Here is a 17,576-nt window from a genome sequence, read left to right as displayed (position 1 = left end):
ATGTGGTAGGGACTGAAAACACAACTAACTATTCCTTATTTCATGTGAGGAGTCATATAGGATTAGAAAATCGTATTCTTGAAAGAGTACAAATGTGTTATAAGTCATATGATGCCTTATTGGAGATGGAATATGGCTTTAAAAAAATAACTCACTGATGGGGTGCCTGGATGGCTCAGTTGGTTAAGTGCCTGACTCTTGATTTTAGCTCAGGTCATGATCCTCAGGATCATGAGATCCAGCCCTACATGGAGCTTGCTTAAGATTCTCTCTCTCCCTTCCCCTCTATCCCTCCCTGGCAATCCTTTCTCTCTCTCTCCCTCTCTCTCTCTCTCTCTCTCTCTCTCTCTCTAAAAAAAAAAAAAAAAAGAAAAAAACTCGCTGATAAATGTTATGAAAGGGTAACTTTATTAGACAATAAGTGTATCCAGATGGCATGAAAGTAAGGTGAGGGTCAGAGCTCTGGAGATTGTACATTACAGGTAAGATTTACCTTCAGTTATTAGCCAAATCACAACAATGGTGGTATAGATTAAGCATGGAAGAGAAATTGTGGTTAGTGAAGAAGGAAGGGGGGGGAGGTATAAATCATCTCAAAACTGCTCTCCTTGGGTTTTTAAGGTAATGTATTGGTCTAACATACCTTCCTTTCCATCATGGGGAGATATTGGTAACTTATAATAGGAATAAATGACATGATACATAAGTTTTTTAGAAGTTTTTTTTATAACCAGCATTACTAAAAGTTGTTTATTTCTTTAAAAGAAGAAATTGATCCTCCTTCCCTCCCTTCTTTCTTTCCTTTCTCCCAAGATAAGCCACAAGATTTTGTTTAATTCATATTTGGAATAATATAAAGTCAGTGGATGATTGAAGAATTAGTGAGGGCTAATAAGTTATAAGAACCACTTATCTCAGACACTGTTGAGACAGTGTCTCAACAACTCGTTGCCACATTATTTTGCAGAAGCAAGTGATTGGGGCCTGTGGTTGGCCAGTTAATGAAGATAGTTGGTTAGACATAGAATTATGGGAAGATACTTCTGTTTTAACTTAAAAATGTTCAATTTGATCTATACTTATATATGTGTGTGTGTACTTATATATTTGCATATATAATTGGATTAAAATGCACATATATATACATAAATGTGAGTGTGTGTGTGAGAATCACTCTTACCGGACTCGACTGTTTCCTTCCAGTCTTCCGCAGTTATTTTGCCTACACCTAATCCAGCAGCAATGCTTAAAAATTGACATACTTTTACTGAGGTTTCAAAAGCATTCTGCTTCATAGATTAAATAATTATTAAGTCAAGCAGATTGTTATCAAGAGTAAATAAGTGTATTTTTCTTTAAAAATGCTCGTCTGTTAAAATTAATCACTACAAGAGATGGTGTCTTAGCAACTTCATATCTGAGGAGAATTCCTTACCAAAAGTGATGAACGTAGTGACTAGAACTGATTTCCAGCACCAAATAGTACCCTGGGCTATTAGTTACACCCCTTTAAGGGAGTCCTCCACTTGATGCTTAATCAGTATTAATGAGTCGAGCGACCCCTGTCCTAAATTGCTCACCTGCAGTTATATGTGCGTATTCTCCTATCTTATTCATTCTGCCGATATCATTGAGTTGCCTCTGTGTGCCTGCCTAGAATATGGTGTGGAAACGCAGAGATCCTACCTGTGTGTCCCCAAAGCCAAGTGGTAAAAAGTGTTTTGAGAAGGAAGTGTGGGGTCCATTTGTCCAGTGCTGCAAGGAGATTCAGTAAGGTGAGAACAGAGACATGACCTTGGGATTTGGCAGCTAGGGGGTCGTAGGTGACCTGATCAAACCATTCACAGTGAAGTCATGGAGCTGATTGGGGGAAACTGGGAAAGTAAGAACTGGTGAAGGGGAATTTTCATTGTGAAGAGGAGCAGGGAAATGGGCTGGTGGCTGGGAGTTGTTTGTGAACTAAAGCGGTTTGTTTCTGTAAAATTGAGAAGATGCTAGTGTGTGTTTGTACATTACTACAGATGATCCAGCAGAGAGGGGTAAATGGATGGTACTGGAAAGAGAGAGGTAATTGCAGAAATGGGTGAGACCCACAAGGTGGGGAGGTGTTAGCTTTGGAACGAGTGAAAGAGCTTCATCTTCTTTGCAGGCTTATGACAAAAGCTGCATAGGTCACTGGGTAGATTTGGGAGTTCAATGGTAGGTATTGAGGAGTTTTGACAAAAGAGGGGAAGAAGTTGTACACAAAGGGAGTGTTGAGTGCCCATTTGATATTCGTGGACATAGATGGTAAGTGTGTGTGTGTGTGTGTGTGTGTGTGTGTGTGTGTGTGTGTGTTTCTGAGCAACTTTTGGCTGTTTAGGGGCAGGCATGGAGAAGGTGTTGCTGGAGTTTGTGCTTTACCAGTGCATACAGTAAAGGGAGAGATAGGAGCAGGAATTAAGGGTGGATCTGGAATGCCATACCTTATGTGGGTTTGTTCCAGGTCCCTTGAGCTCTAGAAACCATATATGTAAAGCAACAAACACCTACAAGTCTACTTGACTTCCTGCTTTTTCTGTCTCTAATGGCTTTAATAAACAGCTTGTCACCTGCTCTAGAAATTTCTGTGAGTCTCAGTTTTGATCTCTCTTTTCTCCCTCTGACAATTGTGGGTTTTTCTTTTTAGGAAACACTTCAGAGTTAGAAATGGCAGTATCCATCAAATCAACTGCCTCTATCACTGCTTCCAGTGCCTGTGTTCAGATGTCACCTGCTCTATTAAAGTAGCTCCCTGAAGGCCATCAATACTTCTTCCACAGTGTCCCCAAATCATTGTTTGAAGCATAGGACTTTTCTTCTTGACCTTTTGAATAATTAGCTTAAATGACTGGCAGCTGCCAAACAGATAAAATCCAGACTTTTTAGTGATACGCACAGGGCAGCTCAAAATGTCTCCAACCTAAATTATTCCCTGTATACCCTCTCCAGACACCCAAGCTGATTGTTGTGGTCCAAGCATATCTTTGTCAGGTTGTTCCACCTTGCTGTTGCTACCTTCACTCCCATTGTTCCTCATCTGCCAGTGAAAACAACATGTTTAATTCTCTGGGAATCCTACCCTTGTTTTCCTGTAAGGATTAATTGTTCCCTATCCATACTAAACTAAGATTTTTGAAGGGTGTGGCTGTATTTTTCATCTTTGCTTCCCCTAGCACATCTAACACTTATCAGCCATTTCATAAATACTTGTTGAATCGTATCGGTTTAGGATTTTGTGTGTGTGTGTGTGTGTGTGTGTGTGTGTGTGTATGTGTGTATATATATATGTATATATACATATGTATACATATATATATTTAAATTTATTTTTGGGGGGAGAGTGCAAGTGGGGGAGGGGCAGAGGGAGGGGGATAGAGGATCCAAAGCAGGCTTTGGGCTGACAGGCTGACAGCAGTGAACCTGATGCAGGGCTTGAACTCATGAACTACAAGATCATGACCTGAGCCGAAGTCGGATGCTCAACTAAACTGAGCCATCCAGGTGCCCCCAGGATTATATTTTTAACTTGCCCTTAAAAATCACTTTAAAAAAGTTTAATGATATTTCACTAACATATTACCTTAAAAAACTTATTTTAACGTTTATTTTTGAGAGGGAGAGAGACGAGTGTGAATGGGGGAGGGGCAGAGAGAGAGGGAGACACAGAATCCAAAGCAGGCTCCAGGCTCTGCACTGTCAGCCCAGAGCCCGACATGGGGCTCAAGCAGTGAGGTCATGACCTGAGCTGAAGTCAGATGCTTAACCGACCAAGCCACCCAGGTGCCCCAACATATTCCCTTTTAGAAATAACTTTTCAATAACCTCTGATTTATTGAAATTTTGGTTAGGAAAAGAATGAGGCTGTACCATAATGGAAGGAAGGAGTCTGGGGGGACGCTCATGAGAACTTGGTACTGGCCAGTTTGTGCAGGAGTGCAGAAGGGGCAAAAATGTATCTTGTTGGACATCATTTTGCTTACTGCATTAGGTACAATTAGTTTTGGTTGTATAAAACAATTGCATAAACACAGCAGGACCTACTTTTTTTTGTCACATAAAAGAACCCTAAAGGTAGATTGGTCCCTGATGGTCTGGTGGCTCCTCAGTGTGAAAAGGTTACAGGCTTTCATCCTTCTTTCCAAAACCTGTGTGTGCACATAGCTTCCACTTTCAGCATCAGGTCAGACCACGAGGTGGCTGCTAAATCACACCTGTCATGTCTGCAGCAGGAGCTAGAAGCAGGAGGGAAGGCGGAGAACAAAAAAAGTTTAACTTCTATCCGAATCAGATTTCTTGAAACAATGTTTCTTTTTATGTTACATTGTCCAGAGGTACTTAACATGATCACTTCAGGTTGCCCAGGAGCCTAAGACAAGTAGTCTTTTATTCTGTGATGTAATGTGCCCGCCAAAAATAATAATATGCCTTTATTTAAAAATAAATAAGCACAGAACCTGATATGGGGCTCGAACTCACGAACTGTGAGACCATGACCTGAGCTGAAATCAAGACTAAGCCTCCCAGGCACTCCTAAAAATATCCTTCTAAGAAGAAGGAGGAGAATGGATGTTGGAGTGGATAATCAATACTTTCTATTACACTTGCTTTCCAGTTTCCCTTCTTAGTTTGTTCATTATCTTTCTTTTCTACATCATTCTAACCCCTCAGCCCTAGGATCATACTCTTCATCAGCTTACCCACACTGCTTCGGGTCTTACATCACCTATAATTTCTACTTGTCATATCTAAAGTTGACTTGAGTCCAGGTATTCCCATGACACACACAGATAAGGTAAAAATATATATTAAAGATTTTAAGACAATGTTGGGAAGGAGTTCCAAATAAGGCAAATAAAATTATGAAACAAATGTGAGCTTGGTTTGACTACAGTTGATAATATTGAAGGGAGAGTTTAGTTGCAGTTTATCTAAACATATCCTGCGTTAAATTTGAAATAAGGTGGAGGTGTAAATTGATGGAATAGATTGAGATGTGTTAAAGATCCAGTGGGATATATTAAAATGTTCCCCCTTCAGGTATTAGTTGTATTTTCTGCTTCAGCATGAAATGTCTTCATCCTGGAAAGCTAACATGACTTTGAGCATCTTTTAGAGCAGCCTTACCCCGTTTAAATCATATTCTGATGGGATACCTGACGCACAGAGCAAAACAGATCTCTAGAGAGGGAGTTCAAATGCTGGATCAAGTTGGGAATTTGGTTGCCATAACGACAGCTTCACAGATACGCTGCACGTATAAGTGCAGGCTTTCACAGTCCTTGGGAAACTGGCATTGGTAGTGTCTTAACAAAGTAAGTAACCTTAAAGAGAAGGACTCTGATGTTTTTGGCTGTAGTAGTACAATTGATAGGTTATCCAGGTCATCTGATGCTTGAAATCTTCAGTCAGGGAATTTGTCATTTGTGATCCTTGTTGTAAATGACTGTGAGTTCACTCTAGAGTTTCTTTTTAGTGATGTTTGGATTTCTCTTGCAAAAGTAAATACAGTATTTCATAAAGGTTTTAAAGTCTGATGTGTGTGTCAATAAAATACTGTATTTTTCTCTGTAAAAAACTGGATTTACTTATCTGCTGCTAAGTGGAATGGAACCCGCAACCCATGTTTGTGCCACGGTCATTTTGGGGGAGGCTTGGTGTGGAGGGATGTGTGAAGTACCATTTCACCTGTTTGAATTCAAACTGCCTTTAAATATCTATCAACTATATTTATTTTTATAAAATGCTTATTTATTTATTTTTGAGAGAGAGATCATGGATGTGCATGGGAGCGAGAAGGGGGCAGAGAGAGAGAGGGAGACAGAGAATCCCAAGCAGGCTTTGACATGGGGCTCGAATCATGAACTGTGAGATTATGACCTGAGCCCAAATCAGGAGTCGACTGCTTAACTGACTGAGGCACCCAGGCACCCCTAAAAAAATTTTTTTTTAATGTTTATTTTTGACAGAGAGAGAGAGAGAGAGAGGGAGAGAGCGCTTGAGCAGGGGAGGGGTAGAGACAGGGGGAAACACAGAATCTGAAGTAGGCTCCAGGTTCCGAGCTGTCAGCACAGAGCCCAACTCAGGGCTTGAACTCACAAACCTCGAGATCATGATCTGAGCTGAAGTCAGACCCTCAACCGACTGAGCCACCCAGGCGCCCCCGCCCCCCTGTTTTTTAATAAGAAGCATACTTTCGCTATTGGGAAGACCAACAGAAAATAAGAGTGTTATTAGTAAGAGAAAGATTGTGATATGAAGCAAATCATACATGGTGAAATTGGAATATTAAAATAAAAACTTCCAGTTAATCATAGTTCAGGGTCCCTTTATTTTATTTAATTATAAGTTAAATTATATATATATATATATATATATGCATAAAAGACTACAAAATCGTATATTAAAGAAAATGACTTTATTCTATTTATTTATTTTGTTATCCTAGTTGATTTTTTAACGTACTGAAAATTGTTTAAAAGTACTTCAAGAATTAAGAAATATACTCTCAGCTATTTCATTTTATTTCATGTATTATCTTTATATTAGAATTTAAATGAATGTAATGCATGCTTAAAAACTACCTTCCATATTTATTACTGATAATAATATTGAACTGTAAGTTCAAAATATTAAAAAAAATTTTATTTCCTTTCGTGTTTCTTATCTTGTCACATATCTGTGGCTTAAAGAGGTTATGTGTTTTTTGCAATGAAATATAAGATATAATTTCTAGTATTTCATGTTCATATGTTATAGATCTATATAAACATTAAGTAAGTGTATTTTCTTAGTTATTTGGTTATATGGATTTTTTGAGTTATATTTAAAGGATTATTTTTACTTTGTCTTTTATGGATGTCTTTATGTTTTATAGCTATAAACTGCTTCGTTTATCAGCTTTATTAAGATAATGTTTATTTCTTAATATAAACATCTTCAGATAATTTAAAATATTGAGGCAGTGGTCAAAATCTGTCAAACATTTTCCTCTGGTTTATTTTTGTTATTTTTTGCTTTATTAAGATGAATTTAGAAAACCATCTTAAAGTATTTATACTTTAGTTTTACAAATAGAAAAACTACGAGTATTTCATTTTCATCATTCTTAATCGTATATAATACATGATATACCTATGTCTATACCTATATATGTTCTTTATTTATAGATCTATATGCATATATTGCAGAGGTCTGCTGCCATGATAGTTTATATAGTCTAAAGGAATAATTCCTTGTTATTCAGAATCTTGAGACTACTTCAGTTTACCCCTTTGTCATCTGATCTTGATTTTTAACTGACATAATTTTGGAAATACAGAATGAAGAGTTAATTGTGAATAGGGTTTTCTAGGTTTTATAATCATTATCCCATTTAAGTTAATTTTTTTTTTTTTTGGAAGTATGACTGACATCTATTAAGGGAACCTTAAAAAACTGTTATATATAAATTTGTGTATGGAAACCTCCCTCTGGCTAAAGCAGAGGTATTTTTCATTGATTATCTATGTCAGAGTATAAAGTAATTATAGTTCTTCAAAAACAGTAGAGAAGAACTGTCTGATACCTACTACAGCCTGAGAAGTATGAATTTCAATTTTTCTAAGAATGTGCTTGTGGGACAATAAGTAGAAAAGACACTGGATTAGAGTCCTCATGTTTGTCAATAAAGATGGTTAGAAGATAAAATACAAGATTATGAAATGTAACTGACCAGAGGTTTCTGAAGTGGGCTAGTTAGTAGATTCACCTGGCTGAATGGGTAAAATGGGTAAAATACTGAGACCCAGGCCTAGAGATTTTCCACTACAATCTGTATTGGACCATGCCACTCTCATTTTCAAAGTTTACAAGCAAGTGGTCAGTCAGATGTGAACTGAGAGGCTGAGCTAATGACTATGAGACTGATGTGTAGCCACTGAAGTTTTTTTTTTTTTTTTTAAGTTTATTTAGACAGAGAGAGAGAGAGAGAGAGAGAGAGAGAGACAGAGCATGAGTGGGGGAGGGGCAGAGAGAGGGAGACACAGAATCTGAAGCAGGCTCCAGGCTCTGAGCTGTCAGCGCAGAGCCCGATGGCGGGGCTCGAACTCACGGACCACGAATCATGACCTGAGCCGAAGTTGGACACTCAACTGACTGAGCCACCCAGGCACCTCGATGTGTAGCCACTGAAGTTTTTAGATCAGTAGAATGGGAAGGTAGTGGAAGATTGGCAAAGTTGGAACCAAGACAGGAATCCTATCTCAGTAGCCTTGGTGTGTCAAAGCTAAGGGCCTGACTAGTATTTTCAGGGAAATAGAAGATGATGGGTCACATGTCAGAGTAATTTGGAAGGACTAATTGACGAAATTTAGGGACTGAAATTACAGACAAGGGACAAGTTGGAGTAAAAGATGATTCCAATGCTTGGAATTTGCATGTCTGGTAGTGTGATGCCTTTGCCAGCTATAACCAAATCTGGAGGGAATGAAGCTGGTGGAGATCAGAGTTAAATATATTTGGTATTAGGCCTGTTGTGGTACATGGTTTGACAGACAGGGGGAGCCACAGGACGTGTGAGGAGAACCTGGGCATTGAGTCACCTGAAACGCTTTGGAGATGGGGTAGTGTAGGTGTAAAGGTAGGTAAATAGGGAGAATACAGAAACAAAAATGAGATTCTTATAAGGTCAGAAGGCTACAGGGACAGAATTTGACAACTAAGATACTGCTTTGCTGCCCATTTTCATGCAGAATTATCTCATGTCTTGTTTTAAGCAAGCTATGCAACATATTGCCAATTCTCATATTAAATGGTTGTCGGATTTCATAAATTCTATTGAACTTTGTAAATGAGGTAGTTTTAGTCTTTTGCAAAACATAATTTGAAAATGATGGTTTAGGTTCCTTCCAGTTTTCTGGATGTTCTGTCAACATTCATGAACATCTTTTTGTATGGACGTATGTTTTTATTACTTTTTGAATACCTAGAGGTGAAATTGCTGGGTTATATGGTACATGTATGTTTAATTGTATAAACAAGTGCCATGCTGTTATGTATAATAGCTGTAACATTTTGCATTCCCAACAGCTTATGAGAATTCTGGTTGCTTTACCTCTTCCCCAACTCTTGGTATTGTCAGTCTTTTTATTTTTATTTTTATTATTTTTTTAAAAAAAAATTTTTTTTTTCAACGTTTATTTATTTTTGGGACAGAGAGACAGAGCATGAACGGGGGAGGAGCAGAGAGAGAGGGAGACACAGAATCGGAAACAGGCTCCAGGCTCTGAGCCATCAGCCCAGAGCCTGACGCGGGGCTCGAACTCACGGACCGCGAGATCGTGACCTGGCTGAAGTCGGACGCTTAACCGACTGCGCCACCCAGGCGCCCCTGTCAGTCTTTTTAAAATCAGCTTGTCCGTGTCCAAAGTTTGTTAGGATTTGATTGGATTTGCACTGAATCTAAAGATCAATCTGGGAAGATTTACTCTCAGTAAGATTGAGCCATCCAACCTGGTATATTTCATAATTTAAATCTTCTATTATTTCCCTTTGCATGGTTAAATACTCTTTTTGTAATTTTTTGTGTATAGGTCATATATGTCTTCATTAAATTTATTCCTAAGTATTTTACTTATTTAAAAAAAATTAATGTTTATTTAATTTTGAGAAAGAGAGAGAGAGAGAGAGAGAGAGAGAGAGAGAGAGTGAGTGCACGAGCAGGGGAGGGGCAGAGAGGGAGACACAAATTCCGAAGCAGGCTCCAGGCTCTGAGCTGTCAGCACAGAGCCGGACGTGGGGCTTGAACTCATGAACTGGGAGATCATGCCCTGAGCCGAAGTCAGCCGCTTAACCAACTGAGCCACTCAGGCGCCCCTAAGTATTTTATTTTTGATGATAAGTAGTAGGTTTTTACTAGTTCAGTCTATAAGGGAGGATCTGAAACAGGTTAAACAATATTTTCAGAGTTGTCTACTTATTGGTAGAATTAGAATAGTTATAAAACAAGATAAAACAAACTAAATATGGCTTTTGAGAAATGTCCACATTTTATTCAGATGAATTAGATTATTTGACATTTTATTACTTGATGTCTTTCTAAGAAGTTACATATATTTGTGGGCTTATGCTTTTCCTTTCTTGTAAATGTGTTTTTTTTTTAACTTCTAAGAATTTTATGAATGCGGTATTATTTGAGTGACCCCTGAACTATTCGTTTTTAGGTCCTGTCTTTCAAGGACATGCCTCCTATTTCAACTTCATTTCTGGTATATGGCAGATTTGGGGGAGGTTAGTGGCTAGGTTTTGGTGCCATTTATGTAGCCTTTAAAGAATATCAGATGCCTGGTTGCCAATATTTGAGATCTTACTTGATTTTTGAGATCATTTCAGTTTCTTGCTGGTGAGGGGCCAGTTTGAATCATTCATTTGAATTGATCTACCATTTTTCTCATTAACAAGTTACATAGATCTATTTGGTGATTTCTTAATGTAATTGTTCATTTTACCTCTTTAACGAATTTTATGAAAATTAGGTCATTTTTAGATAAGATGTTAGGGCTAAGCTTCCTTGTCTCTTCAACTCATACATGATGAGCTTTGCACAGTGAAATGGTGAACATTTCACAAAGGCCTTTTGGATAAGGCATGTCTACATGCTGAAGGGGAAAGCTGTTATGGACCATAACTTTTATACAAACTGATCAGCTGCCATCTGTGTACAAAGCACTGTGATCAGCAGAGACCTGTTTGTGCCTCTGTGTAGACTGATAGCAGCAGATCAATTTAGCTGAGCTGTTCTGTAGCAGTTGGGTCACGAGGACATAGACACTACCAAAGTGTAGTCATCATCACAGCACTGTCCTTTGCTGGTTTAGATTGTGGCAAGAGAGAAAAACTGCTTGCTCTCTTCACCCCAGTACAGCTGAGGTAAGATCCACCTTTTTTCTCTTGAAGGGATAAGCAAGACCAAAAGCAGCCTCTTTCAACTTTTCCCACGTTGTTTTGGTTTAAACGTATGCTAGTTTTTTTCCCATGATAATCCCTCAAGCCAGGTATACAATTCAGCATCCCTTTGGTGGAGAGCAATGTGTATAGTACAGCTTAGATAAATTCTAATAACAAAATTGCATTGCTGAGCACATCTAAACATTTGACCTTGGAGACTCATAGGAGAGCAGACATTGCAGATTTCCCTACTTGCCCTTGACTTACAAGAGGGTAGATAATGAATTAATAGAAATTGATAAAAGAGCATCTGTCAGGCAGCCGCTGAGGTCATGAGGCTGGTATGCGGAAACAGTGCCCATACAACATGCGTAACACATAACTGCAGCCAGGAGGGGTGGGTGGGTCATTGAAGCAGGAAATTAGCCTTCAGAAGGAATGTTGGCTTTCTGCACGAGCTACAGCCGCATGGACTCACTGAGAGAAAACACACAGGGAAATGGGGAGTGCTCATTGCCGCAGAGAAAAGAGCTCAGATAGAAGGTGGCAGTGCTATTGCTGTTATTGGTGCTTCAAAGATTTTGAAGACAGTGCAGGTTAGATTTTTTGTTCTTAAAGGAATTAAAATGTTAATAGTGTAAATACCAAATGTTTAGTACTTCTCCCATAGTTAAATAGACAACAGGCTACTGAGGAATGAACATAGAGGAGAAAACACAGCTTATGAGGCCTTTGCTTGTAATTTTTTTCTTGTGCTCTCTTTTAAGCAAAGGTTAAATGTTGAGATTCGTGGTGGAGCAACCCACCTCTGTTAATTTGTGCAGGGTGATGATTGTTAGAAAATTTATTTCTAAATGAGCCTTGAAAGAAATTGAGAGACTCGTGTATAGTTTTCTCAAATAGTTATTTCTGAAATAGGATCTTGTTAAAGGCCATGCTTTAGAAACAGCAATTTACACACACATGTAACTTATATGTAGTATACTTGGTGTGTGTATGCTTTTGTTTTAAATACTTGTAACCTTTTTTTTCCCTTTCGGTTAAACTAATGAGCGAGGACAATATTTTAAAAGCTGAAATGCATTTTTATGGTAATTTTTCAGATCATGTTCCTTTTATACTTATATCAAAATTTACTCTTGTTATTCTACTGATTGAGAATGGCATAGATGGCATCAGCAGTTACTTGTTAGATTTTTTCCCCTCTAAAGTTAATTGCTATCCTTCTATTTAAAGGCAGTGTCATATGAATACACGCACACACACACACACATATGTAACATATATATATGACACACACACATATATGTGTATATATATGTATACACACACACATATATATATATATATATACATATATATATATATTTGGTGAGCCCTAAATAAGTAGATTGATTTTGATTTAGGAGCATCAGTTCAGTCATTTTATTTAGATTCTTAAGGAGAAAAGTGACATTTAGTAACTACTTACCATTGTCCAGAAATAAGGTATGAAAAATTGGTGTTTTTAAAGTATTACATTTTAAATCATTTTATAAATTGGGAATGCCCACCAGCATAATCTCAGTTTGATTGCTCTGTATTCCCTCACTGGGTATAGCCTGACATGAACAAGTTTACATTCCAATACTGAGGAATTGCATTCCACTGGGCAGTTCTGACGTACAACAAGAATGTGGAGGCCCATACAAAGGGCAAGTTTGGGGACACTGATAGAAGAAGCTTCTGTGTTCAGCAACTGCCTTTCGTGGAAACTTACACTGGTGTAAAGTACCCTTGACTCAACTTGGGTGGGGAAAATGTGGTCACAGAAAGTTAGGACAGGACAGCCGTACCAGAGAAAGATCCTGCAGTACCCTGCCTGGGGTATCATTACCAAAGGTATTTATGAAAACTAGGTAAGACTTTGTATTTTCAAACATTTGTGCTTTCTTATTGTGGGTCTTGAACTTGAAAGACAGTTTATCAAGCTATTAAAATTGTGTCTATTTTACGTTATGTAGAAGACTAATTGATTTTAGTAATTTTTGTCTGAATATTTTTAGTACTGTAAAGTCATTGCATTTTGCACCTGTAAGAAATATTGAAGTTAGCTTACTTCAATTTTACAACAATTTGTAATTCTTCATTTTAAATTTTTTCTGTACAAAAACTTAATGAGGATGAAAATCTGGATTGTTAAATGGTTTTTGGAACAACCATCCCTAAATTAGTTGTACTTAGGGAATATGAGCATTTAGGAATAACCTTGTTATGCTGTAAGTGGTCTTTATAGCAATCATTTGTGTGAATTTAACATTTTTTTTTTGTAGCTCAGAGAACCAATATGTCGACCAAAAGTAAACCTGCGTTACTTTTAGTTGTCTTTTATAGTTGTTTAATGTAAGATTATAAGGACATTCTGAAATTACATTGAGGTTAATAGTTGAAAGCCAAACTATACAGTGTATTTATACAGAACAGTTTTAGAAGGATTTAAAATAGGCTCTAGTAATGAACTTTTCTTACGATGTAGAACGAGAAAACTGTCAGCATTCTTAAACCACATACAGCACACTTCTTCATATCTCCCTATCTCTTTCTTTCTGACTTTATAGCCTCTTGTGAAAGGCTGGTTGGTATCTAGTATAGAAAGGGCGAACAAGTTTTTAAATATTCAGGCCCAGTCTCATTGATAACTGTTGCCTACATCTTTCTTGCTTTTGAAAATTATGATACATATGTATTTGTATTCATGTGTTTATATAGAAAGACTGAAATTATTAAAAGAGGAATTATTTTTTTTAATAATTTTAATTCAAGGTTTAAAAATAAGCAATGTCACTTTAAAAATTAAGAAGTTCAAACCTCAAAAATATCATTGTTTATCATGGCATGTGGTATTATGAGTGCCGTTTCAAAGAAGCACATGTTCTACTAGTCAAAGTTCTGGCAGCAACTGCCTGGAGAAGCTTGGTTTTTATAGATTTGACATTCAGATCTTGGCCTATTCCAGGGTAACCCTCAAGCTCTTGATGGTCATTTGTAACTTTGCTGAATTTGAATTGCCTTCTGAATTACAAAAGCTGATTTGTCTTTTTCACTCAACTAGGCAGTGAGTGAGCCTAGCCAATCTCTGAGAATCTATCTTGTAATCAACTTCTGCTCTCCACTTGTCATTGGGTTTATGCTTTATGGGTAAATATGGTACAGTATAGCAATATTCCTTAGGAGGTCTGGGAGTTTTTCCTCATAAATGGCAAGCTTACCAAGACTAGAGTTTATGTTATTGAACGTGGAAGAGGGCTATAGCAGAAAGCAAGAGAAAGGGCAAGGTCAGTGAAGTATGACAGAATCCTGTATTATGGAATCTGATTGTGATTTCAGGCATCTCATTTAACCTTCCCTTAGATAGGTTGGCTTAGTTTCTTCAATTGTGAAATAAAAATGGAACTAGAGAGGCAGTTCTTACGGGGTGAGTAGGAATGCATTGGTCACATGTATTATCACCTGAGGGCTCTATATAAAATACAAATGTTTGAGGACCTTTGAATGTAGTACCTTGGATTATGGCTGAAGAAAAAAATGCCAAGAAACCCTGTACTATAGGATTTTCTAAGTTTTGTTTTTTTGTTTTTGTTTTTTTAATCTCTGAAATTCTACAAATCTATTTTGGTTTTGATGTACCATTGTAGGAAGCAAATATAACAGTCTTTTTATTAAACTCATGGTACTCACTCTTCTGTCTGTATTCACAACTTCCCTGTGACTCATCTTTTGCAGAAGATACATAAATTCTTACATGCACACTATATAAGAATGGGGGCTTATATTTAGTGAGTGTTTTATAAGCTCTGTATTGATCACAAAGTTTATTTTGATTCTGCTCTATGGGTCCAGTGAGTATTTGGAAGAGGAATAGGAAGCCGAATTGTGGAGATGGGGCTGGGGTGGCAGTACCTTCAAATTTATGGCTAGCAGTAAAATAAAAATAGGGTTAATGCTGGATGAAAAAAGAATGTAGGTAGTACAACTGACTCTTCAGAAATATTTCAGTGACACTTATTTGCCTTCTCCCCATTTCTTCCTAGTTCCACTTTCACCCACAACTTCTCTCACTTCATTGCTAATTAATGTAGAAAAGAGGTCAGTTCCAGGCCTGTCTTTGGTATAATTCGGTCATCAAAGTTAACTCTTTCTTTGTCTCTAAGATTTGCTATTATGTGATCAAAGTGGTATCTCTACATTTTCTTATTCAAATCCCAGATTTTTGCCAAGAAACCCAACCTTTTTATCCTTACATAAAATATGCCATTTGTTTGTTTGTTTGTTTATTTATTTATAATCTCTACATCCAACATGGGGCTTGAACTCACAACCCCAAGATCAAGAGTTAGATGCTCCTCTGAGCCAGCGAGGCACCCCAGCTATTTTAACTATTTAAGGTGTATGACTCAATGGCATTAATTACAATCATACTTGTGCAACTGTCACCACTACCTGTTTCCAAAATTTATGTTCCATAGCTCTGAACAGAACCTCTGTAACCATTAAGCATTCCTACAACCCCCAATAATCTATAGTCCACTTTCTGTCCTTATGAATTTTCCTGTTTTATATATTTCATATAAGTAGAATCTTACAGTATATGTCATTTTGTGACTGGTTTGTTGCACTTAGCATGATACTTTCAAGGCTTATGCAGGCTGCAGCATGTATCACAACTTCAGTCCTTTTAATGGCTGAATAATATTTCATCGCGTGTGTTTATCACGTTTTGTTTACATATGTTTAATATGTTGATGAACATTTGTGTTGTTTATACCTTTTGGCTATTGTGAATAATGCTTTAGTGAACTTGAATGTCCACATATCTGTTTGAGTCCTTGTTTTCAGTACTTTTGAGTGTTTATCTAGGAGTGGAATTGCTGGGTCATATGTAATTCTCTGTTTAGCTTTTTGAGGAAGCACCAAACTGTTCCACAGGGACTGCACCACTTTATACTCCTACCAGAAAAAATATAAGAGGGGCGCCTGGGTGGCGCAGTCGGTTAAGCGTCCGACTTCAGCCAGGTCATGATCTCGCGGTCCATGAGTTCGAGCCCCGCGTCAGGCTCTGGGCTGATGGCTTGGAGCCTGGAGCCTGTTTCCGATTCTGTGTTTCCCTCTCTCTCTGCCCCTCCCCTGTTCATGCTCTGTCTCTCTCTGTCCCAAAAATAAATAAAAACGTTGAAAAAAAATTTAAAAAAAAATAAAAAAAAAGAAAAAATATAAGAGTTCCAAGTTCTCTGAATCCTCTTTAAAACTTGCTATTTTTTAAAAAGTTATAACCATATTAGTATCTCATTCACATCTATCATCAGGTGTGAATTGGTATCTCATTGTGGTTTTGATTTGCTTTTCTTTAATGATTCAGAATGTTGATCAGCTTTTCATGTGTTTATTGGCCATGTGTATACCTTCTTGGAAAAATGTCTAGTCAGGTACTTTGCTCATTTTTTAATTAGGCAAATTTAATTTTTTAATTTGTCTTTGTTGTTGAGTTGTAGAGGTTCTTTATATATTCTGTATATTAAACACTTCTCAAATGTATTGTTGCAAATACTCCCTCCCATTCTATAGATTGTCTTTTCAGCTTCTTGATAATGTCCTTTGATGCACACAAGTTTTTAATTTTCCTTTTGCTGCTTGTGCTTTTAGTGTCATATTTAAGAATCCATTGCCAAACCATAAAACAGACTCTAAACTATAGAGAACAAACTCCTGGTTGCTAGAGGAGAGGTGGGCAGGGGGATGTGTTAAATAGGTGATGGGTATTTAGGAGGGTTGTGATGAGCACTGTATGTATGTTTTAAGTGATGAATCACTAAATCCTACACCTGAAATTACTACTACACTGTATGTTAACTGACTGGAATTTAAATAAAAACTTGGAAGTAAAAAAAAAAAAAAATCCATTGCCAGATCCAATGTCATGAAGATTTATCCCAGTTTTTTTTTTTTTTTTTCCTAAGAGTTTTGTGGTGTGGGCTTTTTAAATTTAGGTCAGTGATCCATTTTCAGTTAATTTTTATATGTGGTGAGAGGTATGGGTTCAACTTCTTTTTTTCTATGTGGAAATACAATTGTCCCAGCACATTTGTTGAAGGGACTGTTCTTCCCTCATTGACTGAGCTTGGCACCCTTGTCAGTATCAGTTAGCTATAGATACATGGGTTTATTTCTGGACTCTCAATTTTGTTTCATTGGTTGATTCGTCTGCACTTCAGCCAGTACCACACTATTTTGATAACTATAGCTTTGGTGTAAGTTTTCAAATCAAACGTGTGAGTCCTCCAACTTTGTTCTTTTTCAAGTCTGTTTTGGCTAAGTAGGCCTGTTGCAATTTTATTTGCAAGAATTTGAAGATTGGCTTTTTGGGATTTTGATAGGGATTGCATTGAATCTATAGATCGCTTTGTGTAGTCTCTTATAAGACTTAATAATTAATAATAAAAAAAGAATGCATTTGATAGGACTAATTGTCCATTTCTGCAGTGGTACCAAGAAGCATTGGAGCAGAATACAGTCACATAGCTTTGAAATAATCCTTACCGATTTATGACTTTTCTTTCTTTCTTTCTTTCTTTCTTTCTTTCTTTCTTTCTTTCTTT

General features: G+C 37.3%; 1 protein-coding gene across 8 annotated transcripts in view; it reads left to right on the top strand.

Moving 5' to 3' along the window:
* RAPGEF2 (Rap guanine nucleotide exchange factor 2) overlaps positions 1–17,576 on the top strand; it is a 248,415-nt gene that overhangs the window by 106,139 nt on the left and 124,700 nt on the right. The window contains exon 1 of one of the 8 annotated variants that reach the window (XM_040471446.1): positions 10,920–11,540. The exons of 6 other annotated variants lie outside the window; for them this stretch is intronic. Coding sequence is in view for 1 of the 2 variants with exons in the window: in XM_040471439.1 (XP_040327373.1) it covers positions 12,832–12,842 (11 nt within the window). In the remaining variant the exon portion in view is untranslated. Of the gene's footprint in view, positions 1–10,919; positions 11,541–12,494; positions 12,843–17,576 lie in introns of those variants that run through there. One more of the 8 variants, XM_040471439.1, reaches the window with a different exon arrangement.

This window comes from Herpailurus yagouaroundi, unplaced genomic scaffold (assembly GCF_014898765.1).
Source record: "Herpailurus yagouaroundi ecotype Mexico unplaced genomic scaffold, PumYag 28, whole genome shotgun sequence".
In the NCBI taxonomy this organism is placed as follows: Eukaryota; Metazoa; Chordata; class Mammalia; order Carnivora; family Felidae; genus Herpailurus; species Herpailurus yagouaroundi.
The sequence above is the reverse complement of the archived record's forward strand: the minus strand, read 5'-3'. Positions and strand labels throughout refer to the sequence as shown.